At 36.9% G+C, this 26,767-nt stretch overlaps 1 protein-coding gene across 2 annotated transcripts; it reads right to left on the minus strand.

The window, feature by feature from the left end:
- Window positions 1-105: 105 nt before the first annotated feature.
- LOC137404619 (6-phosphogluconate dehydrogenase, decarboxylating-like) lies at window positions 106-26,707 on the minus strand. 2 transcript variants are annotated; one of them, XM_068090845.1, is made up of 13 exons: window positions 26,691-26,707; window positions 25,904-25,955; window positions 23,076-23,151; window positions 20,277-20,456; window positions 16,063-16,247; window positions 14,295-14,361; window positions 13,850-13,984; window positions 10,532-10,663; window positions 10,046-10,240; window positions 7,121-7,254; window positions 6,670-6,769; window positions 4,067-4,189; window positions 106-534 (listed from the first exon to the last, which is right to left on the minus strand). In XM_068090845.1, the coding sequence occupies exons 2-13, from the start codon at window positions 25,915-25,917 to the stop codon at window positions 415-417; spliced, it is 1,461 nt and encodes a 486-aa protein (XP_067946946.1). In that variant the 5' UTR covers window positions 25,918-25,955; window positions 26,691-26,707; the 3' UTR covers window positions 106-414. The 2 variants fall into 2 exon arrangements, with proteins under 2 accessions (XP_067946946.1, XP_067946945.1); XM_068090844.1 differs by lacking the exon at window positions 26,691-26,707 and adding an exon at window positions 26,520-26,623.
- Window positions 26,708-26,767: the final 60 nt, after the last annotated feature.

The raw sequence follows: 26,767 nt of genomic DNA on the forward strand, positions 1-26,767 counted from the left end.
AAATGCTACTCAGACCAATGATATACAGCCATCACGTATAGGGGGGGGGAGGCTGTATATCATTGCTCAGACATCATGCTTTGAATACTGCTTACGACCACAGTAGACGAGTTGAAGTACATTGTATTGGAATGTGTTATATAATAACATGTCAGACAAGAATTAACCTACAACCAGTTAGGACCTTTCCATGAGAGGCAGATGAAAAGCAAACAGTAAATACAAATAGGTGATAAGAATTCCCATTAAATTCCTATAATTCACAGAGAAAATCTTTATGCACTTGGTAGGCCAACATAAGGCCAAATATTAGTATATTATCAGATTGCAAAAAAGCAAAGTGGATTCAGTAAAACCATAGTAGTGTCACATATTTCATTGTTCCAAGATAATGAAATGAGCTAAAGACAAGCTCTATGCATCATAAGTGGAGGAAGATACATTCCCTCCGCGACCCGTCCAGTTGGTATGTTGGAAGGTTCCAGGGTTAGCAAGAAGTTCATATGTGTGAGCACCAAAATAGTCCCTTTGAGCCTTTACAAACAGAGAAAAAAACAGTCTATCATGTTTCAGTTACAAAATAATCAGAAGAGATGCTAAGAACTCGGGCTATTACAGCTAAGTTCTTCCTTCTAGTAAACCTAATTACAAATACATGTATTACCTATAAATAAATATACATGGAATACATTGGTTGAGGGGACAGTTGTCCAATGTGTTCAGTTCATTTGTGAGTTGTGAACCCTTGGCATTACATGACCACTGATGAGTATGAAATATTGACACATTAGCCCATGATTAATATATCTAGGCTAGTCATGGTGAGATTGACCACTGCCATACACATTACATGATTTTGGGCTAAAATCAGTGATTTCACAACGCTCTAAATGCTGGTTCACACTATATCGTCGTATGTCAGTGTTAATTACACAATACTTTGATGATCGTCTCTAATAAAAATGTTCAGACTATCCATAAACCCTTCCGTATTTACATCAGCGAATAGTCCATGGTAGAGCATTTTCGTTAAACCGTGATAAAATACTAGACTCGCAGAATCAGCCTTGAGAACAATCCTACGCTCAGCTCAATAGACAAAGTCCTATGCTTTTTTAAGAGAATCCTAATACATGCTGGTGTGGGCGTAATAACTTTTCGTTTTCAATTCTAGTTGTCAATCACCGGTCAAGGTTACTTATTTGAATCAGACATTTCTTAATAGTGTCAATGATGATCATTGACAGCATAAGATGTGGAGCACATTAGACACTCTTCGATCGGAAACCTTCCTTTACATAAATTCCACTAACGTAAAGCAGCAAGTCGGTGCAAGTTGGTGTGAAGTTTATCAGCAAGCCTAGTTGAAGCTGGTTCACAATATATCCCCGTATGTTGGTGTTAATCACACAATACTTCGGTGATCGTCTCTAATAACAATATTCAGACTATCACAAACCCATCCATGTTTACATCAGCAAATAGTCCGTGGCATAGTGTTCTCATTATACAATGTGGTGATGGAAATACTAGTCCCGCAGCAACTGTTTTCATGTTTCTAATAATACATAGTAAATGGTGTGAAGTTTATCAGCAAGCCTAGTTGAGGCTGGTTCACAATATATCCCCGTATATTGGTGTTAATCACACAATACTTCGGTGATTGTCTCTAATAACAATATTCAGACTATCACAAACCCATCCATGTTTACATCAGCAAATAGTCCGTGGCATAGTGTTCTCATTATACAATGTGGTGATGGAAATACTAGTCCCGCAGTAACTGTCATGAAAGAAAATATAGATCAAGGTATCCGTGACAGCCAATCACCTTCGTGGAAGTGGTGCACATTGTACGGTGCAAACAGTCGATGAATAATCACTGAGAGGACAGCGCCGATATACATGTAGTGTGAAACAGCCTTAATGGGCTAATCAACCACACCATCACATCTGATAGCAACCACACCACCACGTCTGATAGCAACCACACCATCACATCTGATAGCAACCACGCCATCACGTCTGATAGCAACCATGCCATCACGTCTGATAGCAACCACACCATCACATCTGATAGCAACCACGCCATCACATCTGATAGCAACCACGCCATCACATCTGATAGCAACCATGCCATCACGTCTGATAGCAACCACGCCATCACGTCTGATAGCAACCACGTCATCACATCTGATAGCAACCACGCCATCACATCTGATAGCAACCACGCCATCACATCTGATAGCAACCACGCCATCATGTCTGATAGCAACCACACCGCCACGTCTGATAGCAACCACGCCATCACATCTGATAGCAAGCACGCCATAATGTCTGATAGCAACCATGCCATCACGGCTGATAGCAACCATGCCATCACGTCTGATAGCAACCATGCCATCACGTCTAATAGCAACCACACCATCATGTCTGATAGCAACCACGCCATCACGTCTGATAGCAACCATGCCATCACGTCTGATAGCAACCACGCCATCACATCTGATAGCAACCACGCCATCACATCTGATAGCAACCATGCCATCATGTCTGATAGCAACCACGCCATCACGTCTGATAGCAACCATGCCATCATGTCTGATAGCAACCACGCCATCATGTCTGATAGCAACCACGCCATCACATCTGATAGCAACCACGCCATCACATCTGATAGCAACCACGCCATCACATCTGATAGCAACCACGCCATCACATCTGATAGCAACCACGCCATCATGTCTGATAGCAACCACACCACCACGTCTGATAGCAACCACGCCATCACATCTGATAGCAAGCACGCCATAATGTCTGATAGCAACCATGCCATCACGTCTGATAGCAACCATGCCATCACGTCTGATAGCAACCACACCATCACATCTGATAGCAACCATGCCATCATGTCTGATAACAACCATGCCATCACGTCTGATAGTAACTACGCCATCACGTCTGATAGCAACCACGCCATCACGTCTGATAGCAACCACGCCATCACGTCTGATAGCAACCACGCCATCACGTCTGATAGCAACCACACCATCACGTCTGATAGCAACCACGCCATCACATCTGATAGCAACCACGCCATCACATCTGATAGCAACCACACCATTACATCTGATAGCAACCACGCCATCACATCTGATAGCAACCACGCCATCATGTCTGATAGCAACCACGCCATCACGTCTGATAGCAACCACGTCATCAGATCTGATAGCAACCATGCCATCATGTCTGATAGCAACCACGCCATCACGTCTGATAGCAACCACGCCATCACATCTGATAGCAACCACGCCAGCACGTCTGATAGCAACCACGCCATCACGTCTGATAGCAACCATGCCATCACATCTGATAGCAACCGCGCCATCACATCTGATAGTAACTACGCCATCACATCTGATAGCAACCACGCCATCACATCTGATAGCAACCACGCTAGCACGTCTGATAGCAACCACCCCATCACGTCTGATAGCAAAGCTTCCATAAGGCTGGGCTAGGTTACAATTTCAGCTTGTTGACACATGGAGGCTGGTCAACGTGTCTGAGGATGGTCTGCATAGTGTGTTCTTCTGGTGCATGCCCAAGTATCACCACAATTGGTGTATGCAAACATATGGTGCTAGAACCCTTGCTGAACTCTATTTAATAAGAGGCACAAAAATGACGTGGCACAAAAAAGCTTTGAACGATACATGCCACTAACATCAGTTTTTTTCAGCGAAATAAGCTCAGCTTTACAAAGTGTCCTTGACACTCTAACTACTATAATACCTGATGCTGGCTATTATTTTGCCTTCGGTTAACTAGCATTTGAGAATAGAAAATATTAGGCAGATTAATATGCAATCACATGACCGACCGCTTCATGGACATAAATGAGTTACATAAAAACTTACCAAGTCAAAACATTAAAACTTGGCACTCAAATCATGAGTGATTTGCTTACCTAATGTTAACATATGGTATTGCATAACATTGTAGAGGCTTATCAACAAGACAGATGACTTTATCAAACCAAATGGTATACCATCAGCTAACATACCTGGATCAGGTTGGCCGGAAGCATAGCATGCCGGTAGCCATCATAAAAAGCAAGTGCCGTGCTGAAAGCAGGCACCGGGATTCCAAGCATCGCGGCTTGTGAGACAACAACTCTCCATGAATGCTAAAATGCACAAAAATCTGAAAATGAGAGAGAAGGTAATGCAGAACAGACCAAAATGACAAGAGACCAATAAGAAGACTATACTGTGAATGTGAACTACCAAATAGATAAATCAGCAAACAGAGGAAAATGAGAAGCAACGCACTCCTTGTGTGAAAAATATGGTAGTCATGTGACCAATTTTACTCCAGGATATGGTAGTCATGTGACCAGGATTACCCCAGAATATAGTAGTCATGTGACCAAGTTTACTCTGCTTTTCATTTATAGCTCAAATCAATGAGCTACAGACTGAGGTGCATTGATTAGCCATTTTGGTTTAAATAAAAACAGAAACTTGAGAAATTCGTAAATTATTCCAATCAAAGGTAAGCTTGAGAAACTATGGGAGGCATCTAGCAGCTCAGCTAGGTGGGGATATCAACAGACATGACTAACACGGTTAGTCATATAAAGTGACAGCGCAGCATTCACAATCCCTAGATACATGAGCATAAATAGACTGGCACCGAGTCAGTGCTAGGCACTTGTACCAGCCTCAAGCCACCCGACATCCCCTGTACTACGAGTAATTCCCTAACGTATTGAAAAATTATCACAGCGACTGTCATATCGCATGATTGATGTTTTTCCTGGTCGACACAAACAGAATGTCTAACGCTAAAGAGGCACGTACAGGAAGATATTATTTCTTAAAGTAGAATCTAGGCACTTCAAACTCTTGAAGAGCTCCCATTGAAAGAGCAATCTAAACAGCTGATCAGCTGAAGCTATGCTGAAAATTGACTCTCACAACTATACACGAGGAATAATAATTAGTCCGTGCAATTTTCCACAATTTACTGTTTATAAGCACGACGTGACTCTTACAGCTAAAAAATATTAAAAACAAACCATTGTGTTAGCTACAACCGTTCACAGTATTAACCAAAATATAACGCGATGAAACCAAAGTATCTGTATTTGGTATTTAAAGAATGTTTACAAAAATATAGCCTCAATTCAGGTGTATGTATCGCAGTGGAAAACAGTGCAGTTCCTTAGAGTTAAAGGCTGAGGCTAAGCTTAGATCAAGAACTTTGGCTATATAAAACATTGTGGTGTCAATTACTGGTCTCTCAACCAGTAAACAGACCCGTGAATCATATCTTTTCCTGACGATTACCCCTCTTTATCATACAGAGACTTTATTACCTTCCTCGTTCTCAATACACCCATTTGGTTATTTCTGTATTATAATTCTCCAATTAAATGGCTTAGAATTAAAATATAACATAACCTTGATATTTAGCTATGTTTACTGTAGGAGCTGTTCGAACAATTCCATATATGTGATATTTTAATGCTATCTCTCTGCCATCAAGCATTGTATGTCTATTGTATTTGATGTTGCATGTGTAATATATTTCATATCAGAATGTCATATTTAATATTAAATATAATACATTTCATATCAGAATGTTATATTTAATATTAAATATAATATATTTCATATCAGTATATGTTATATTTAAAGGTAAATACAGTCAAACACGGATAACTCGCCCTCGGATAGCTCGAACGCATGGTTAACTCAAACGGATTTGTTTGGTTCGTTCCCACGTAATGATAAATTGCTTTAGATAACTCGACCTCAACTTGGTTAACTCGAACAATTTTTTGCCCAACGGCTACTGAGTCGGTTGTTATCGCTTTAGAATATCACTTTATTCTAAGCCATATAGATAAACCTCATCCTTTAGTAGTTCATAGGCGCCGTTATTACCATCATCGGCAAAATATTTTAGTCAACGACTTTTCTAAAGGTTTGGAAAAATTTGATTTTTACCAAACATCCACTTAGCGATGGCCCTTCGAAAGCAAGGAAAAGCGAGGTAACTTTCGCATTAACCTCAAGAAAAATCAGCAAAATTTATCTTGATTGAAAAGCTCAGAAAAAAATGTCTTTTCTTCTGAGCATTTCAACAGTGATCAAGTTTTGCCAATTTTAATCTGAAAACGCCCTGGCAGTCACATCGCATAAAACAACAAACAAATCTCAAGTGATAGAAAAATCTCTATACTTTCTGATGAAATTTTTTCAAACTTTACATTAGAAGCATTTAATTTGAAACAAGCCATTTATGCTTTTGATTTATATATAGTTTGTATATGTACATGTAGGCCTATCTACTGATAAATACATGCACTTGTAACAGTGCTCTGATAACTTGAACGCTCTGATAACTAAAACACTTTCACTCGGTCTCGTGAAGTTTGAGTTATCCATGTTTGACTGTATAATATATTTTATATCCGTATATGCTATATTTGATGTTAAATACTTATACTTTCTTAGACTCTGAAATAGTTTGTTCTTGGTTGGCCAGTTACAGGGGTTGAAGTATAAAGTTCATAACTTCACAAATGAGCAGCAAACAATTTTTTGGTCACTCCTACATGTACATGTACCTGGCAAATGAGCGACTAGACATACACACCTGACAGTCCAAGATGGCCTTCTTGAAGAAATCATCCATAAGGAGATTCTTGAGCTCGGGGTTCTTAGTGAAGGCCTCACGAATGTTACCGAGGAATCGACTAAAACACACAAACCATAATTCCACAGACCCACCACATTTTCTTAACCATACCGTATTACTGCTTAGAAGAAATAATTGATAAAAACCATTGGCAACACTGCAGCTGCCTGACCTACTTCAGTCAGGTCAGAGGAGAGAGCGGATGATTCCCAATACAAGACAGCATTCACATATAGTCAAATAGCTATCTCCTATAAGCCTGTTTTCATACGATTGACTGAACACTCAGAATGAAGCAAATCACAAGAAATATTTCACAAATTTTCTTAATGCCTCTACCATATTTCCTCTACCATATTTCCTCCACCAACTTAAACAAGTCCAGTGGTTCTAAGGCTAAGAACATTACCTTCTAATAATGCAGCCGCCCCGCCACATGAGAGCAATCGCACCATAGTTGAGTGACCAGTTGAGTTCCTTGGCCGCTTGACGCATCAACATAAATCCTTGAGCGTAAGAGACTATCTTTGATGCATAGAGAGCCTAAAAGACAGGCAATACACAAGAGTACAACACCAAACAATAATCGCAAAATAAATACTGTATAATAACTATTGCAATAATAACTATTGCACTATTGAGCAATAGTACAATCAATAAATAATACAGTTAACACTGGCTATAACATACTACAATAGTAAACAGAGTACAGTTAACATTTGCTATAGCATACTATAACAGCAAACAGAGGGCAGCTAACACCTTCATACACCTATACAGTTATTATCTTCATACACCGATACACTGCTCGGCATGTACACAGCTGAAGTTAAATATCTAAGATTTGTAAGGAGGACCAGCTTTCTGTTTAGGTTTGACGCAAGGTAAAGAGATCAATATTAGCAGATGGTAAAGCGAGCAGCCCGTGGATGCAGGCAATCTGCTGATAGAGCGCTAAGGGGGGCATCCAGGTACAGCCCGTCCATGTTGTGACTTGTGTATTAGTGTTGAATACATTTACGTTAGACAAAACATCATAATAATGATAATAAAGCAATGACAAGTGCAGTTGAACTAGGAAGGTACAGCATGCGTCATTATAATTAGTCCCCAGCTTTGTTGGTTAATTATTGTAGCGTAAGATCCACAATAAATCATTGTACAAGCAATGTGAGGGCCCCATTTCACACCTCCCTCACAACTCGTCCGTGTGACATTGCTTCACTGCTAGATGATACGTTTTGAAGAAGCCAATCAAGGAATATTTGTACTAAACAACTAGTTAGAGAGACCAGGACCTACCAGTCATTATAACTTCTAACATGCTGTAGTTACCAGATAGAGATACTGAGAGATACCGAAGCCATAAATAGGAGTTTGAAGCCGACCAATAAAAAGCTCAAACTTGAACCACGACTACTCATATTATTTTTCATTTTCCATTTCAAGCATTTTAGCTGTTGCTCAATAATACTATTGAGCTCCTCTCCCTCCAATCAATTGGGAGGCTGTCATGAAGAGATACCTCAGTACAAAACGACACCAAAGCAGACATTAATCATATCGTGGACTGACAGCGGAAAAAAGAAGATGAGGAATGACACTCGGCAGATGTATATCAATAACAAATGGCTTTCAATTGCCGTTAGATCTCCATTGTTATCAAATATAGATAGACATATAACTATCTTAAGACGACAACACAGCCAACTGTTGACAGATAAAATAGTCCATTAAAGAAAGTGCTATAGAAGAACTTAATAGCAATTCTGTCTAGTTTAGCGCATGAACTCTACAGCTAGACAACCAAAACTAAACATACTTGACAGGTTGAGCACAAAACCAACAATGAAACATTCAAACAGAAAACTTGTTGCGAACATAAGTAATTTTTCTACAAGCGCTCAAGTTATAGGAAAGAAGTAAATAGTGCGCATGCAGGATAACGCAAGATTGAGGAAAAGAAAGAGCAGGAATGTGTGAGTGACATACCTAAAAATAAATTCATCAATGTTTGGATCTGTGTAACTCTACAGTAGATGCATACATCCATGTGTAAGTTACATCTGTCTTTGGATGACCTATACGAATGTTCTTAAACTCGAATTGTTCTTAAATACATGACCTTAGCTTTAAAAGATCAACTGAATGCGCTGAAAGAAACCAATAAAGGCGAGCTTCAGTCCTTTAGCACACATCTGTGGCATAATTACCGGCAGGGCAGCGTAAGGACAGTGAGTAATGCCATCTAAATTGTGGAAAGAATAAATTCAGGATCTGTTTACCGAACACTTGTTTGGGCTAATTTATGTAGCAATTAATTGAATCAGTTGTGAATATATTAATGAACAAACAATTGCTAATTACTTGACAAAAGATATAAAATAACAAGTCGCCTTCTCTTGTATTCGTAATTGCGTTTAACTGACAACAGTAAACTCGTTAGATAGCCAGAAATCAACCAACAGCCATTTTTATTATTTTAAGCGTCTGACACCCTCGCTGCATGCATACTTGAAGAGATTTTATCAAACTGACTGAGAGAGAAAGATAACAGACGAGACGTCTAACAGAAAAGCTACCAAAAAATAAATTGAAACTCAAGCACCCCTAAACACCTGTATCTGATTCACAGTACAAAGAGGATAAACACGAAACTGCATGACAACAGTAACCCTGTTCACAATAAATTTATACACAATAGAGTTGTACACAATAGAGTTATACACAATAAAGCTATACACAATAGACTGGTACACAATAGACTGATACACAATAGAGTTATACACAATAGACCGATACACAATAGAGTTACACACAATAGTCTTATACATGGCATGTATAAGTGCATGTATTATACTTAGGCATGTTCAATAAGAGTCCACCAATACTGTGACGCAACATTTTTACAGACTCTTCACACACAGACAGCTGAGACAGCAGATAAAAGTAGCAGCAGATGCAAGACGCATCTCGGCGCCTTGCTACCTTGTTACTACTGGCCTTGTAAAAATTGTTCTCTCTGCACATACAGCTCCAGTGATGTATAAAGAGTCATCCATTTTTACCTTTATACAGATCAATCTCAAACCAAAGGATTCTTTTATGATACTATTTACTATTGACAAAGAATAGTCAGGAGTAGACAAATCCAAAAATGACCTTTTTTCAAATATAAATTACGACTGTACATCATTACTAAGCTTGCGGCACCTCTGTATGACAACTCTAAGGAAAGAGAGGACGGTGTACCTCTGTATGACAACTCCAAGGAAAGAGAGGACGGTGTACCAAAGCAGCCCATAAAGTAACTAAAGTTGAGCAGGCTTCCTACCTTGCGGATGTCTTCTATAAACTGTTTCCTGTCTCCTTTAAACTTGGAGGTTGATGGGCCATCAAGGACTTTGCTGGCGGCCACCCTCTCATCCTTTAGCGAAGAAAGGCACCTGGCAAATACCGACTCCCCGATGAGTGTCACAGGCATGCCGTATTCCAGTGCAGAGATGGCTGTCCACTTGCCTGTCCCTTTCTGTAAACATAAGCGCATATAGGAAATCACACTATTTGTAGCCACCCTTGCAGCATCAGGAAAAAGAAATGCATCGTACAGGAATTCAACACAGACATTCGGCTTGGGTAAACTGAGACACTAACCACTGTACCACTAATTCACCTTCCCATATGAGGGATTAATTGTGCACATAGTTATTACACATGATGATCTCTCATTGGCACACAGGACTGCCAGCGATTAGTGCGTAATAAATTCCAAGGTGAATACTCTGAAACAAGCTCCTACTGTCCAAAGGACCTGCCTCACCTGCCCAGCAGTGTCTTTGATCCTCTCCACCAGATATTCTGAGTCAGTCTCCTTCTCCTTAAACTTGAGAATTTCACTAGTGATCTCTATGAGGAAAGAGTCCAACTCTCCCTTATTCCATTCTGTGAACACCTGTAATAGGCGAGACTTATCGCTTTCATTGCGTTTGAATGTATTGCAAGCCAATGAGGCAGCCGTGATAAGATGAGCATTCTACTTAAAGAATAGAGAAAGCATAATATTATTATGATTTATTAGTTATCTTGAGGTGTTGACTGATGTTCTGAAAAAAGAATCAAGGAGATTGACCCCCTAGAAGCTGAGATATAGACAGCCAAACACAGGTCTACCTAATAAAGAATCAGAGGAAAACCCTTCGAAAATCCCGAAAACTATGACGTATAAAATCGACTTAATGGTCATGTGCCGGAGTTGCGCACCCTTACCGCCGTTACGTATAATGATTGTTTTGGCTACGAGATGTGAAACGCTTCTCGCGATAGTAAATAATTTACATACTAGCTCTGGTTTCTCAGGAAAATCATCCAAACATTGTGTGGATGATCCAAAGATCCTCTGTTCAAAGAACGGCGCGTGTATAGTCTATATGCGACATCCGCGATTGCAGTTCGTTTAGAATAAGAAATGAGAATGTGAATTTTTGTTCATTCATCATTTTTCTACTATGTATCTGCTGCAGCATTCAGTTGATTTTCATGATTATCGTCACTATTAACAGACTGGAAGTTCACTACAGCCATAATCTTAAAAAGACTAACTTGACCGTGCTGCTCTTGCTATAAGAAAAGAAAACGATAACTTTTGCTTTGATTTTTCTATTGATCTATTATCTTATCTATGATTATTTTTTATGATTTATATAATATTCATAATGCATATTATACAAAATAATAATATAACTGCGTATAGAATAAATGATGTAACTAATATAATTTGTAGAAAATTCCAAATGATAACCGAGATTGATTTAATTGATTCTATTTATTAGCTATGGTTAAAAAATCTGAACAACGCTAGAGATGAGTCTGAATAGGGAAGCTAAGTAGGAGAACAACAAAACTGAGCTGAACTAGCAAGATAGCGAAATGTTGCGAAATAATAGATGCGTGTAATTATTTTATGCTAAAACTAATCTACACGTCAGAGGGACTGGTTCGGAATTCTAGGAGCGATGATTGTTAGGCCCAATTTGATTGTTCTATACTTCCAGGGATTAAACCAATTAAAACGCCGTGATTGTTATAGGAGAGCGCATTAGTTGGCTTAATTGACCAATGGCACACAAGTCGATTTCATACGTCATATATTGATGATTACCAAAACACTTTTGTTTTTTGGTAGACCTGTGTTTGGCTGGCTATATCTCAGCTTCTGGTTGGTCAATCTCCTTGATTCTTTTTTTAGAACATCAGTCAACACCTCAAGATGAATAATAAAGCATAATAATATTATGCTTTCTCTATTCTTTAACAAAAGTCAAAACTGGATAAAATACAATTGCTATGTATACCGAAAATAATAACTTTACATCCCATAAGTTCAAGGCTTTTCAGGAGTTTTTATAAAATGTAAACATGTTCGATGAAAATGCAACTCCCAATTTTGTCTGAACAAACTGAAATTTTAGCATCACACTGACATTAACGAATACCAGTAGAGGATTAAATTGTAACTTGGTCTGGAAGAAAAGAAAGGATGACAAAAAGATAGTGAAGAACAATGTGGAGTAGAAACTGATGAGAGGATAAAAGGAAGGGTAAAAACAAGGGAGGGGGTGGGAAGGTAGAGAGGGGAAGAGAAAGAAGGGGGTGATGAAAGAGAAGTTTGCAGTGTTATTATTTTTTGCATACATCAATGTTAATTATTTAATATTTTGGCGACATATTGACATGTCATTTACTTTGTAGGGATTAAAAGTACATGAGCCCCTGGAGACATATTTGTCCATTCAAACCATCTATGTGCATGTTATATGACTAGGGTTGGAAACAATCATGACTTTTTTTAAAAAATCAGATATTTATTTAAATCGAATTTTATAATTATTTTGATGGATTTTTTTCACTCAATTTTACTCTTGCAAATTGTCAGTGAATCGTATTGCATATCAGAATTCTAGTGAACTAATTTATTTACTTTCATTCATAAACTTCGACTGTTTCACATTTAAATTTTACATAGTTTTACAAGGCATTCATTTGACTGCTACTCATATACGTAATTACCTCAAGTATTAATCATTAAGTTTACAAGCTGTAGAACAGATTAAATACACTACAATGCATTCTTATAAGACTATTTGCTCCAACATACAACAATTTTCCCTTACAAACATTGGAACAAATTAATCTCATATGTTGAGGTTTGACTGTAATAGCAACACAAGTCCAAACCCAAATGATTTAATGGACAACTTCATCCAAAGCCATTTAATTTTAAAACTGATTCATTTACTATACTATTTGGTCAAATGACGATTAGCCTAAAATTGATGTAAAGGCAAAGATAAAAATACGAAAACTTAAATCACGGACTTTTGTTTAGTAGAGACAAGTTAAAATAGCAGACTAATCATATGATTGGACGAGTTGGTTTTAGACGAATTAGTTGTGGACCAAATAGGATTGGACGAGTTGGTTTTAGACGAATTAGTTGTGGACCAAATAGGATTGGACGAGTTGGTTTTAGACGAATTAGTTGTGGACCAAATAGGATTGGACGAGTTGGTTTTAGACGAATTAGTTGTGGACCAAATAGGATTGGACGAGTTGGTTTTAGACGAATTAGTTGTGGACCAAATAGGATTGGACGAGTTGGTTTTAGACGAATTAGTTGTGGACCAAATAGGATTGGACGAGTTGGTTTTAGACGAATTAGTTGTGGACCAAATAGGATTGGACGAGTTGGTTTTAGACGAATTAGTTGTGGACCAAATAAGATTGGACGAGTTGGTTTTAGACGAATTAGTTGTGGACCAAATAGGATTGGACGAGTTGGTTTTAGACGAATTAGTTGTGGACCAAATAGGATTGGACGAGTTGGTTTTAGACGAATTAGTTGTGGACCAAATAGGATTGGACGAGTTGGTTTTAAACGAATTAGTTGTGGACCAAATAGGATTGCACCAATTCTTATTAGATCAGACCTTCTATGAAATAGCAGACTTGTTTTTGTGTATATTTGACTGCAATAGCAACAAGTATTTTTGGTTCATTTGCTGTAATAGCGACAAACAGGGCAGAGGGCAGCTATTAGTAAGCAGTCTACTAGTAGAGTTTAAAGGTCACGAAGTCCTACCTGACTCATCTCATCATGAGTCATGTCGAGTGAGTCCTTCATAAGGTGGTAGGCTTCACAGCACAGCTGCATATCTCCATACTCGATGCCATTGTGTACCATCTTAACAAAGTGACCGGCACCCTCATCTCCTACCTGCCGAAGGCAACAAACAGTGTCCACAGCTTAACAACGACAGTATTCAGTAATTGATAAGATACTTGTTTGCTTAGTGTTGGGACAAATCATGCAGAATATCTTGAAACACAAGCAAGGTGTCCATCGACATCATAAGGTGAAACTACATTGTATATTATGTTTAATCTTTATCATTGCTATATACAACAAGTATCTTTTATACAGGTTCAACTAGTAATACAAACTCTAAATCATCCTCCGTCCTGCATTAAATCATCATGGATTAATAAAGCCACAAAAGAACTAAACTGATTGGCTAACGCCTTACCCAATCACAACATGGCTCATCATTAACTTTGGCGGATATAGCTTGAAATATGGGCTTTATATGTGGCCTGAAACAAACAACATGTAATACACTAGCAGGCAGAGGATCACCCAATATTTACATTACCAATTTGACTGCTGAAATACATGTTCACAAAGTGCATCTCAGGGTTGTCTTCATTCATATCTCTGAGTTGTCTTCCCTCAATGATTTAGGAGCAGACAATTCTGTATTTCACACAACAGTGATAGTATTTTTAGAAGTTCGCGTAGTAGAACACAAGAATCTAAAAGTGTGCTATTATTTTTTGCACAACAATCAAAATTTGGTGAAACGTTTTTTCAAGAAAATATTTTCTAAAAGAATTTTCTTCTCCTGACACTAGACAAGGAAGAGTCACTTTTTGCATCTTCAATCACAAAAAATTATTGTAGTTGTTATTTCCTAATATCGCAGTTATTATTGCCACCTTTTGACCTTGAATTTGTTTAGTTTCATCTCCTTTTTTGATTGAGGTTTGTTTGAAAACAACATGAACAAAATCACTCCACCAGCTGTTATCATTGCTCTAGTTGATATTGGCCTCTTTGCAATTATTATAGTCATCATAATCACACTTTTACTTGATCGCGATCAAGTTTTATCACGATCAAGTTTTCTCGATTGTAATCTTGAAAAATTCTGGCAGATCACTTCAAACATCGAAAACAATCAATCGCAAATGATAGAAAAATATTGATACTTTCTGATAGAATATACAAATATTTTGCATTAGTCTGTTTTTAATTTTACCAGCTTGTTTCAATGTCAAACTCAGTTCTCATCCGTTTTACTTAAATCTCGGCTACTACTAGCTTGAATTCTGTGGCTCACAAGACAAAGTGAAGAGAGTGATTGGGGTTCGACTTTAGTTGGATCACGGTAACACCAGCATTAATCTATTTTCATTATTTTAACGCATTTAATAATATTCATTATTAAATGCGTTATTTAAACCGTAATGCACGTAGTTTTTCTGTCATGTTTCAACTTAAGTAAGCCTTTGATCTTAAATTTAAAACAAATTCAAGTTGTTGAAGTGTTTAAGCTTTTCAAGCCTGTTCAAGCTGCGTAGAAAGTACATGTACTTCCATGTTATATATCATGTCTGAATCAAAAAACTTCCTTCCATTTCAGCCAATCCCATTGAAGATTGTATCAGTATTAGAGAACAGCCAATCCCATTGAAGATTGTATCAGTATTAGAGAACAGCCAATCCCATTGAAGATTGTATCAGTATTAGAGAACAGCCAATCCCATTGAAGATTGTATCAGTATTAGAGAACAGCCAATCCCATTGAAGATTGTATCAGTATTAGAGAACAGCCAATCCCATTGAAGATTGTATCAGTATTAGAGAACAGCCAATCCCATTGAAGATTGTATCAGTATTAGAGAACAGCCAATCCCATTGAAGATTGTATCAGTATTAGAGAACAGCCAATCCCATTGAAGATTGTATCAGTATTAGAGAACAGCCAATCCCATTGAAGATTGTATCAGTATTAGAGAACAGCCAATCCCATTGAAGATTGTATCAGTATTAGAGAACAGCCAATCCCATTGAAGATTGTATCAGTATTAGAGAACAGCCAATCCCATTGAAGATTGTATCAGTATTAGAGAATAATATTACAAAAATAATAATAATAACAGAACAAAAATAGCAATTAGTACCTTCTAAAAGGTGAACCAACACTCGCTCTCTGATTAAACTGATGCACTTACCATGCTTCCGAGTGACCTCCAGGCATGATAGACGGGCCGTACCTCGCCCCCTCCTCCCCGCCACTGACTCCACTACCGACGTATAACAAGCCCTTGTTTGCCAAAGCCTTACATCTTCTATTGGTGTCTTGATATTCAGAGTTGCCTCCATCTATGATGATGTCACCTTTGCTGAGCAATGGCACCTATTAAAGATTACAACATTAGGACCACAGTCTATACCGCAACACTAGTAAAATGATAAGGTACCAGAAATACCCTTTTAATTAACTTGGCTGCATTTCCACAATTCAAACACATAGCCTTCATGGCTTCCTTCAATGCATTGAAGCAAGAAAAGTTGAAAACTATGAACATTTGATTTTTTTAAGGAAGTGGATTTTTCTAAAAAGTTAATTTTAGAAAGTAAAATTCTACAAAAACTTCCATAAATTGAAAATGGAATCATAGATATTTCAACTGAACATTGTGAAAAATGCACAGTTAGTATTCAAAATCATTTATACACTAGCCATTTAGCATAGTTTATAATGATAAAATTAATTGGATATAACTTCAATTCATAGTTGAAACTTCAAATGACCTGAAGATATTAAACCTTTATACGTGAAATACTCAAAAAAGAGTAAATGATGATAGAAATTGATTGCAATAAACATCGCATGTAAAACGTGCATGAAAATCAACTGAGAGTCATAGAATGCAGCACTTGACAGTAAAAAGCATGCGACTACAAGACATGTGTTACTAGTATATAGGTCAGATGTGTTACTAGTATGTAGGATATAGGTCAGATGTGTTACTAGTATGTAGGATATAGGTCAGATATGTTGCTAGTATATAGGACATACATGTAGGTCAGATGTATTATTAGTATATCACGATGTTTCCATTGTGCGCATGATGCAGATTTGGAATTGTGCGCTCATTGAGTTACCGTACGATAAGTGTTTCAATTTACATTCACATGTTGCGGATCAACACCAGCGCTTTATTGAAAAGATAAGGAATTCTATACCAGAGATCAAAGCGGCACACTCCTGTCTCACTCATATCGGAATGGGAACCACTGAAGTATGAAAAATGTTTAAAATGGAATAGTTTGCGTGGTATTTAAATGCGTATTACTAAAATATAGGACATACGTGTAGGTCAGATACGATACTAACAAAGGCCATCCTAACATTGTGGCCACCAACACAGTTACTGCATTTCTTTTCAATAAACCTTTGGCATTGCGCAGCCAAAAATAGACGAAGCGGAAAAGTGGCACGTCCTTCATAGAAAATCAATCAAATCAATAATTGAAAACTATTAGCTTGTTGCTGGCCAACAGATTCAGAAATAGATGAGGAACGGAGAAAATTACATTCAGATGATGAAATAACACTGCACACAATGGGTATGTTGCAATCCTATAGAAGATAACATACTCAAGCTGAAAAGCAAGCGCAACAACTTAGCAAGATGATATATATGAATATTCACCTCAATATCAAAACAAATACCAGGAAAAGTTAATCTGAACTTCATCACAAGATGAATAATTAATTAGAGCCATCTTGTTGACAGAGGAAGTAAATGACTGTGTAATCAGGTTAATCCAAAAACAGGAAGCGCAATGGCTCTTCGGTGCAGTATCTTACAGGAAGAGTTCCTACTCATAAGTTTACAACAGAGAAGGAATAAATCATTCTAGGAATGCTAAGGCTAAAAGATTAAACTAAAAACACAGGCTAATATTAGTAGTTAAACTTTATAGAGTGTTTCAGCTCATTTATGCCTTGAGTTGCAATAGAGTTACTATGAGAAATCATAGAGCTGTCAAAGAGCAATGGAATCATTTCAACAACAAAAATACAGCCGAACCTGTTGCCATTGACAAAATGAAAACGACTGCTCAAAAAACTTAAAATGTTTACAAAACACAAATTTTTTCTAAACTCTGTTCACACCCCACCATGGGTGAAAGATTAAAAAAATCTTTTTTGTCAAAATTCTAGCGCACTATGTTGAAATTTTCCTCCAATTTTACCTGGTTACGCTATAAATATATTCTCAGAGGTAGAAGTGGGCTGTTAGGTATGTCACAAGAATACACTAAACGGCATTCTTAATTGTACCATACAAAAGATGATAACAAAATTTTTTTTAGTGTGATGCAACATATGCTAGCTAGTACATGTCTCCAGGAGAAACATATGCTAGCTAGTACATGTCTCCAGGACAGACACATGCTAGCTAGTACATGTCTCCAGGAGAAACATATGCTAGCTAGTACATGTCTCCAGGACAGACACATGCTAGCTAGTACATGTCTCCAGGATAGACATATGCTAGCTAGTACATGTCTCCAGGATAGACATATGCTAGCTAGTACATGTCTCCAGGATAGACATATGCTAGCTAGTACATGTCTCCAGGATAGACATATGCTAGCTAGTACATGTCTTCAGGACAGACACATGCTAGCTAGTACATGTCTCCAGGAGAAACATATGCTAGCTAGTACATGTCTCCAGGATAGACATATGCTAGCTAGTACATGTCTCCAGGATAGACATATGCTAGCTAGTACATGTCTCCAGGATAGACATATGCTAGCTAGTACATGTCTCCAGGATAGACATATGCTAGCTAGTACATGTCTCCAGGACAGACACATGCTAGCTAATACATGTCTCCAGGACAGACATATGCTAGCTAATACATGTCTCCAAAACAGACATATGCTAGCTAATACATGTCTCCAAAACAGACATATGCTAGCTAATACGTCTCCAGGACAGACATATGCTAGCTAGTACATGTCTCCAGGAGAAACATATGCTAGCTAGTACATGTCTCCAGGACAGACATATGCCAGCTAGTACATGTCTCCAGGAGAAACATATGCTAGCTAGTACATGTTCATCAGTGATACCAACAATCAGAATGTTGCGTAAGCATTAGTAACCCAATGACAAACTGAATGTATGGCTACAGGTTTGCACCCTGCCAATCATTGAGAGCTTACCACCTTTTCAGTTCATGCCGAGTTAACAACTTACATAATGTGGCCGTTAGACAAGAGATTTAGCCTTCATGAGCTCTGCTCTCTTCAGCAGACACTTTATAATGCTTTAGGTGCTCGTGAACAGGATACGACTATGACTATTGTTACTAGCAAACAGGCAAACTCCGTGATTGATGCTTCACTGTCAATGAGCTTTAACATCCATAATTTTGCCAAAAACTCTACACAAATGGACCTACTAGCACATCCTTTGAAAGACTGAAATAGTTCAGAGAAGGAAACAAGCCACACAAAACATCTAAGTAACTCCGCCGCATGCTAGCCTTAGATCACCCAGAATCAACTTCCGTTCAATGAGCATCTATATCAAATACACGGTCATTAGTAAGTAAGGCTCAATACCCTATCAGGGCTAATGCTTCCAAGAAATATCAAGGATGACAGGGCAAGATTTGCCGGCTGATGATCAAAATTTGCTAGTCATCTCAAACCTGAACAAGTGTTCACCATTAGCATTACCCACTCGCGTACAATTATTGCATCATAGCATGAAGGCTATCATTTATCTACATGTATATCCTTTTGTAGATACAGTGAGAGCAATTGAGAAGGAAGGAGGACTTATAAATCCCAGAGATGCTTCTGCCCAGAGATTGTAGATGCCGCTTAAAAATAACTTTTCTGTGCAAAAACCTTTTTTATCACTTGTGCAACGTCGGGGATTCAGCAGTCTATTAATAATTGATGACATCCCTGATTTGTCTGGGATGTCATCTCGAGGGATGTCAGCGGAATAGAAAGTCATCCCTGACTATTTCGCGCTAGTGCTTGAAAATTAATAAAGTGCCTTTGAAATATAATTTACTATAATGAGAGATGTGTCCGTCCACCCGAAGCCACGCTTAGAGAGTTAGAAAAAAGATTGCTTTCAATGAGCTTCGAACTCGTGTCTTTCGTCTAGGTAGACCAACTCTCTAGCACCTGCGTTAATCATCAGCCTTGCTACAGTTCGAAATAAGTTGGTTATTACATCTGACAATGTCTCGCAGCGCGCTCGACCACCGGAATACTAGTAAAAAAGCAAGCTTTCTACATAAATAACACACAATGATGGCACTGGGCGATAAAACAAGCATCTAAGCGCCGCCCTTGACATCAGATGAAAACCTATGCACAACTAGGCTCCGCCCATGCTCACCAGCTTGTCAATAAAAGCATCAACTGCAGCTCCCGCCTTCACCAGAAGCATGACTCGTCTCGGAGATTTGAGCTTAGAGACCATGTCCTCCATCGACGTTGCTCCAACAATCTTCGTTCCCTTCGCCTCATTCGCAAGAAAATGTTCGACTTTCTCTACTGTTCTGTTGAATGCGCAAACCTGTAAGTAAAATCGTCCAAAATTAACACTTACGAAAATATAAAGGAGCATTCAACCCTGCTAACTAAAACAAGATGTTACAAAAGCAAATTTGACAACAAAAGATATCAGCGCGTATTCCAACAAGGGAATTATGCTAGAAAGTAAACAAGAGTGAATAACTCTTGATAATATGGTGACCTTGAAAGAGATTGTGGCTGTGAATATAGATTTGTTAAGACGAGGCTTACTAACCCCCATGTTTCAATAGGTTGTGATTCAACTAAGTAGAGATTTGTGACAATTTGTGATTAATAATAGGTAAAATGATTAAATAGAATATACATAATCTAGATTTTTCTCACATCCCTACCGAAATAAGATATTAGGCCCTGGATATTCCAGCTATCAGTGCGGAGGTATGATATCAGCACACTCTGTGAGAATTCATAACAAATGTTTTTGCTGAGTTGATGGACTTTCTTCACTTACATGGTTAGTACTTTCTATGAGTTGCAAAAACAGTAACAATAACTACAACTATCCTGGAGATATACAAATGCAGCAAAAAATTATAAGCTATTCATTCATTATCTTCTATTGAGTTCCGTTATCCTAACAATCTAATACACTGTTACACGTATATCCTATGATTCCATAGATATGAACTCTATTAGCACAGGTCAAGGCTGTTCTAACCAAATTAGACCTCAAAACAAAAAATTAAAAATAGTCAAGTAAATTATGAGTACTGGAAGAAAAAGCTATCCTAAGCTAAAATTGATATCAGCTATTGCGCTCGAGCTGCCACGTTACGCGCCTCTATTTTGTTGGTCTCTTTGCAATTGCAGACGTCATAATTGCACTTTCCTTGATCTGAGCATTACAATCGCGATCAAATTATATCAATTTTAATCTTGAAACAACCTGGCAAAAACAACCGCAAATCATAGAAAAATACTGATGCTTTCTGATAAGATTTATTAATTATTTTGTGTAAGTTTATCTTTAACACCAATTCTTGTTGCAACTAACAGTAGATATTAAGGTAGATATTTACTTCCTTTACACAAGTCAATGCGACTTAAAGCAAATTGAACCTCGAAACATAAAGTAAAAAAATAGTAAAGTAAATTATGTGTATTGAAAGAAAAAGCTTTTTTGCATAACTCTGTTTTATAATATAAATTGTTTGTGTTTGATATAAGGTGTAGGAGTTTTTCTGGGAAAGTTAAAATGTAATGGATTGTCGGGCAGATAGGAGATACGATTTGAGTATCTTAAACAGAAAGTATAAAATAACACTATCAGCTCATAAGAAAAGGCATTTAAACGCTGATCATACCTGTCCATATCAGGCAGCATAACCCTGAAATATAATTTTTGAAAGCTTTCCAATTGTCATTTATTAGTCTTTGATACAAAGGGATACAACTCGGTAGAACAGACCAAATACAACTCTGGTGAAAGAACGATAGGCCTCTTGGTTTTACACTTATCTTTCTTAGCTGAACCAGAGCATAAGCTGAAGGTCTAGTTTTTGAAGTAGGTCATAAAGTCAACACGGCTTGAAAACTGCAAATGATTGTCTATCCACCTAACCATAGTTACTTACATGTATGTCATATAGTATAAGCTTTGATACACAGTCTAACTGACTCTACGTACCATATCAGCATATGAATTCTCCAATATAGATGTCAAATATAAGCATATATATTGCCTCGCCACTTACTTATTTACATAATGTGATGCTCAAAGTATCTCAAAACATTGCAGTCTCCTAAGTGTATCTTCTGGTAAAATGTATAAACTAAAATTATTTACATATATAGACTAAGTTGACCTAAACTAGAGTAACCTAATTCTGTGTATCTTTATCCTCTACTACCGAATCTATGCACCGGCAAACCAACAGTTTCGTACTTCGAAGATAAGGCAACAATAGTTTCCATTTTTACATTTACTTTCAACAGAGTGTGTTATAATGCAGTTGTGTGAATCCTGCATGTAACTACCACCGGTATTAGAGAGTTCTTGGTTGACTTACAGTGTATATACAATTCTTATGGGAATAATTCTTCCAACACACAGTCTTTGAACGTAAAACAGACCTTGGAACAAATCTAGTCCGTTGACTTTGAGACTATAAGCTATCTTGCGTAGATTATGCGCTATAGAGTGTAGACTACAGAACTATAGAGTGTAGACTACAGAACTATAGCGCACAGACTATAGAACTATAGAGTGTAGACTATAGAGTGAACACATATTCTCCCTGTATTTTATTTAAAAAAGACTGCCATAAGAATGAGTATCTTTAAACAATGAAATCTGTTCACTATCAACAGAGTGGATATCAGATACTTCCCTAAAGAGAGCCCTTAGATATTATGTTACTCCTTAGCAATAAGTAAAAGTATAGCAAGTATTGGGAGCATGTTGTTAGCTGTTATAATCTATCCGTCTCATCTCATGCCCACAACCTTCCTAGCGCCCTGCATCGATAGGGGCCTGCATCTGTTCAGCTTCAATTGTGATGCACATTCCAACAATGATACGGGTATGCAAATGTTGCAAGTCTAGACAAAATGAAAAGCATTTCATGTTTGACTATAAAACAATAAGATGTTCACTTACAACAAACCCGTGATCGTTCATGTTCAGAATGATATTCTGTCCCATTACAGCTAAGCCAATGAGTGCGATATCAGCTCTACAACACAGTATAACAGATAAACTTCAAATGAAATAACTATAAAGAACACAAACCTTGCTAAAGCGATGCTGTTACAGTGTGCACAATAACATAGCGAAACACTTCAAGTCACAGTATATAAGCCTAAATTATTATAAAGAGATATTGTAATCAAAGCTTAAAATATAACATTCAACAGCCAAATAAGATACACCAGATAGCCAGTTATATAAGGATATACATGTATATCTATTTATTTATTATATATATAATATATGTATTATATATAATATATATTATACATATATATACATGTATATATTGAAAAATGTTGGGATGTAAGAACAACTGTAATTTCAGTAGTCAATGGGGCACTGGGAGCTATAACATCTGCGCTTAAAATGTAGCTTGCCCACATACTGACAGCAATCAACTCAAGTAAGATGCAGAAAAGTGCGCTATTGGAAACAGCTAAGATCTTGAGGCGAGTGCTCAAACTCCCAGATCTCTGGTAGGAGACTCGAGTTAGAGCAGCGGAAATTACCACCCATATGAGTTAACCAGGGTGGGGAAACAATTTGTATACCTATATATAATGTTTATATATATACATACTAGGAGAATGGCCACGTTGCATGGGTAATAAAAATGTTTTTATACAGAAAATCTATTTTTATTTAACATATAATTAACTTTCAAACTTCATGTCATGAAAAAAGTGTTTTGTGGAGTTCAACTAAATCAAGAAAAAAAATGAAATAACTGTAAAGGTTTTCAAACTTTTCAAACAACTGTAACTTTTAAATTTCATATCATGAAAAAGGGTGTTTTGTTAAAATAAATTAGGAGAAAAAATACAACTGTAAAAGTGTTTAAATGTAAATGTGAAATAATTAGCAAGTAATGAGTAAATAAAGTCTGTTTGGCTACTATTATTTATTTGCTACTAGTTATTTGGTATACAACTATATGATTTCAGTTCGTTTAAGTGTTGGCATGCAAAAATTGACATATTGGCTAATATCGTAGGCTATAGGTACTAATCATCATCATTAAAAATTGTGCCAAAATACTGTGTTAACCTTAGTAATTATAGGTACCTACAATGACTTTAGTAAATTTAGTGGTTATGGTCTGCATGACCAAAATAATATAACATTACAATGTACTACGTGGAGTTTCTACCTTCGAGACAGGCGTGTAACACAAACGCTGCATCTAACTTGAATGATATTGGTTCACTAAACACATACTTGAAGGAGGTTTTAGTAAGTATTTTAGTAAACCTTAAATTTTTAACATTAGTTTTATCAGTGCGAAACGTTTTTATTTCAACCGACACACCGTATAACGGATATGGATAACTCGCCATGGCAAGTTCAGTGACGTCTATCTTTTAATAACGTATACAATCAATACACAAATCACTAAATTTTAAGTTCGAGATAAATTATTGTCGATATCATGGGGCCGAATAAATTAACCCTAACAAAAAAAATGAATAAGCATCGCGTCGCATATACTTAGGTCCCAAAATAGTTTTGGACAGAAGCATCAGAACTCGTTGACGCAAAGCTAAAATAATTAGCTCGCGCATGGGGTATTCGGTATTTATAACTATAATTTGTCGTTCCAGCTCAGTGGTAGAGCATCCGTTCGGATAAGAACCTTGTTGATGCGTCCGTCATGAGCGCAAATCCATCAGAAAACTAGAGTTTAACATCAAGATTTTAACATCTATAGCTGGAGGGACACACTTACTTTGAGAAATTTATACATACATATATATATATGTATGCATAAATATATATATATATATACACATATATATATACATATATATATATGTATGTATATCCTATTTACTTAGAAAATAGGATAAAGTTGTACGTGACAGTTATGGTTTAAATAAGTTTAGGTAATGGGATTTGTGTCCCTTGCCTAAGCTCTGAGCTGCACTGATGAGGCTTCAATAGCCGAAACAGTACCGTCTGTAGGATGAGTATATATATATATATATATATATATATATATATATATATATATATATATATATATATGTATATATATATATATGTATATATATATATATATATATGTATATGTATATATGTATATATATATTCCTATACTATATATAGGACACACATTTGAAAAAGTATCACCCAATTGGAGAGGGGGTTAAAAAGTGTTGGCGTGTAAGAGCAACTGTAATTCCGGTAGTTATTGGATAATTGGGTGCCTATTATCAATAATATCACCTGCCCATTAAATGTGGCTTGGCCAAATATCAGCAAGAATCAACACAAGAATGTTGAAGAAAAGCGTGTTATTGAAAACGGTCAAGATCTTGAAGTGAATGCTCCAACTCCCAGGTCAGCAAGGTGGTAGTGTCTACTCAAGCTTGGGTCCCTGGTAGGACACCCGAGTTTGAGTAGACACTATCATCCACTTGGGTTAACCAAGGTGAAGAAACAATTTTATGTATATATATATATATATATATATATATATATACTATATATATATATATATTTTATCTTGCTATATAGACTGTATAATTATGGCAAGATAAAAGATAAATTGTTGAATTAACATTTTCAAGACCTGCTAAACTGGTTCTGTATTTAAGGAATTGTGCGTAATGTAACCAATGCTCTACATATTTTTGAATGATGTAATTAATACAGTACTATAATACCCACATTTCATATGTAATACAGAAACAGCTGATTAGCAATATAATAACAAGGATATGATTTATACTCACACTGGTTCCGACATGATGATGTTAGAAATTGTTTTGTCTTTTTAATCTAAAACTGCAACAGAAATATACATGTAAGCTTGTACCAAAGGCTTGACCAAAATAATAAACAATATTTGTACACAATCTTTTAATCAGCAAATCACTTTCTATTTCCAAATAAATAGTAAAGATTAAGTGATGGAAACATTGATAAATTCAAAATAATTATTGCTCGCCAAGTTCTTTATCATGCTGCTTGCCGCATGAAAAATATGCTTTGTTAAGTGTTGCAATAGCTGTTGTTTAATCTATCAGTACGGCTTTCATGCCAGGGCCTTATGGTTAAATGCAACAATCTGTCCGAAACGATACTGACATCATGTTATTTAGGCTAGTCTGTCTTTGAAAATTTAGAAATATCTTTAAACAAAATAGCAGTATTGCTGAAAGTGGTACATCGCATTTATGTCACTGATAATATAAACATGAATGCATAGCTTTAATAGCCCTAGTTACGCACTGACAATTATCAGAATCAAAGCAAAATATTTCACAATTTGAAGGCATTACAGTTCAGCCTTCCACGCAGTATACGGCTGTAAAAATGATAATAATAATAAACAAGTAAATTACTAACATTGAATGTATAGATTTATTTAACACGTACACCCTTCCAATACAAAATAATTTATTAGCTTGTAGTCTAGTATTTCGCCCCGCAAATACTGCTCTAGGTAAAGGAAGTAATGTTCGTAGCGTTTTATAGCGGCTCTTTAGCTTATGGACCATAGCTGAAACATAGAACCACCTTTTGAGTTCAACATCCTGGAGTGGAAACTTTAATCGAAAGTACGAAATCTTTCCTGTTTTACGGCTAAACCGTTT

Source organism: Watersipora subatra, chromosome 9 (genome assembly GCF_963576615.1).
Source record: "Watersipora subatra chromosome 9, tzWatSuba1.1, whole genome shotgun sequence".
NCBI classification, from domain to species: Eukaryota; Metazoa; Bryozoa; class Gymnolaemata; order Cheilostomatida; family Watersiporidae; genus Watersipora; species Watersipora subatra.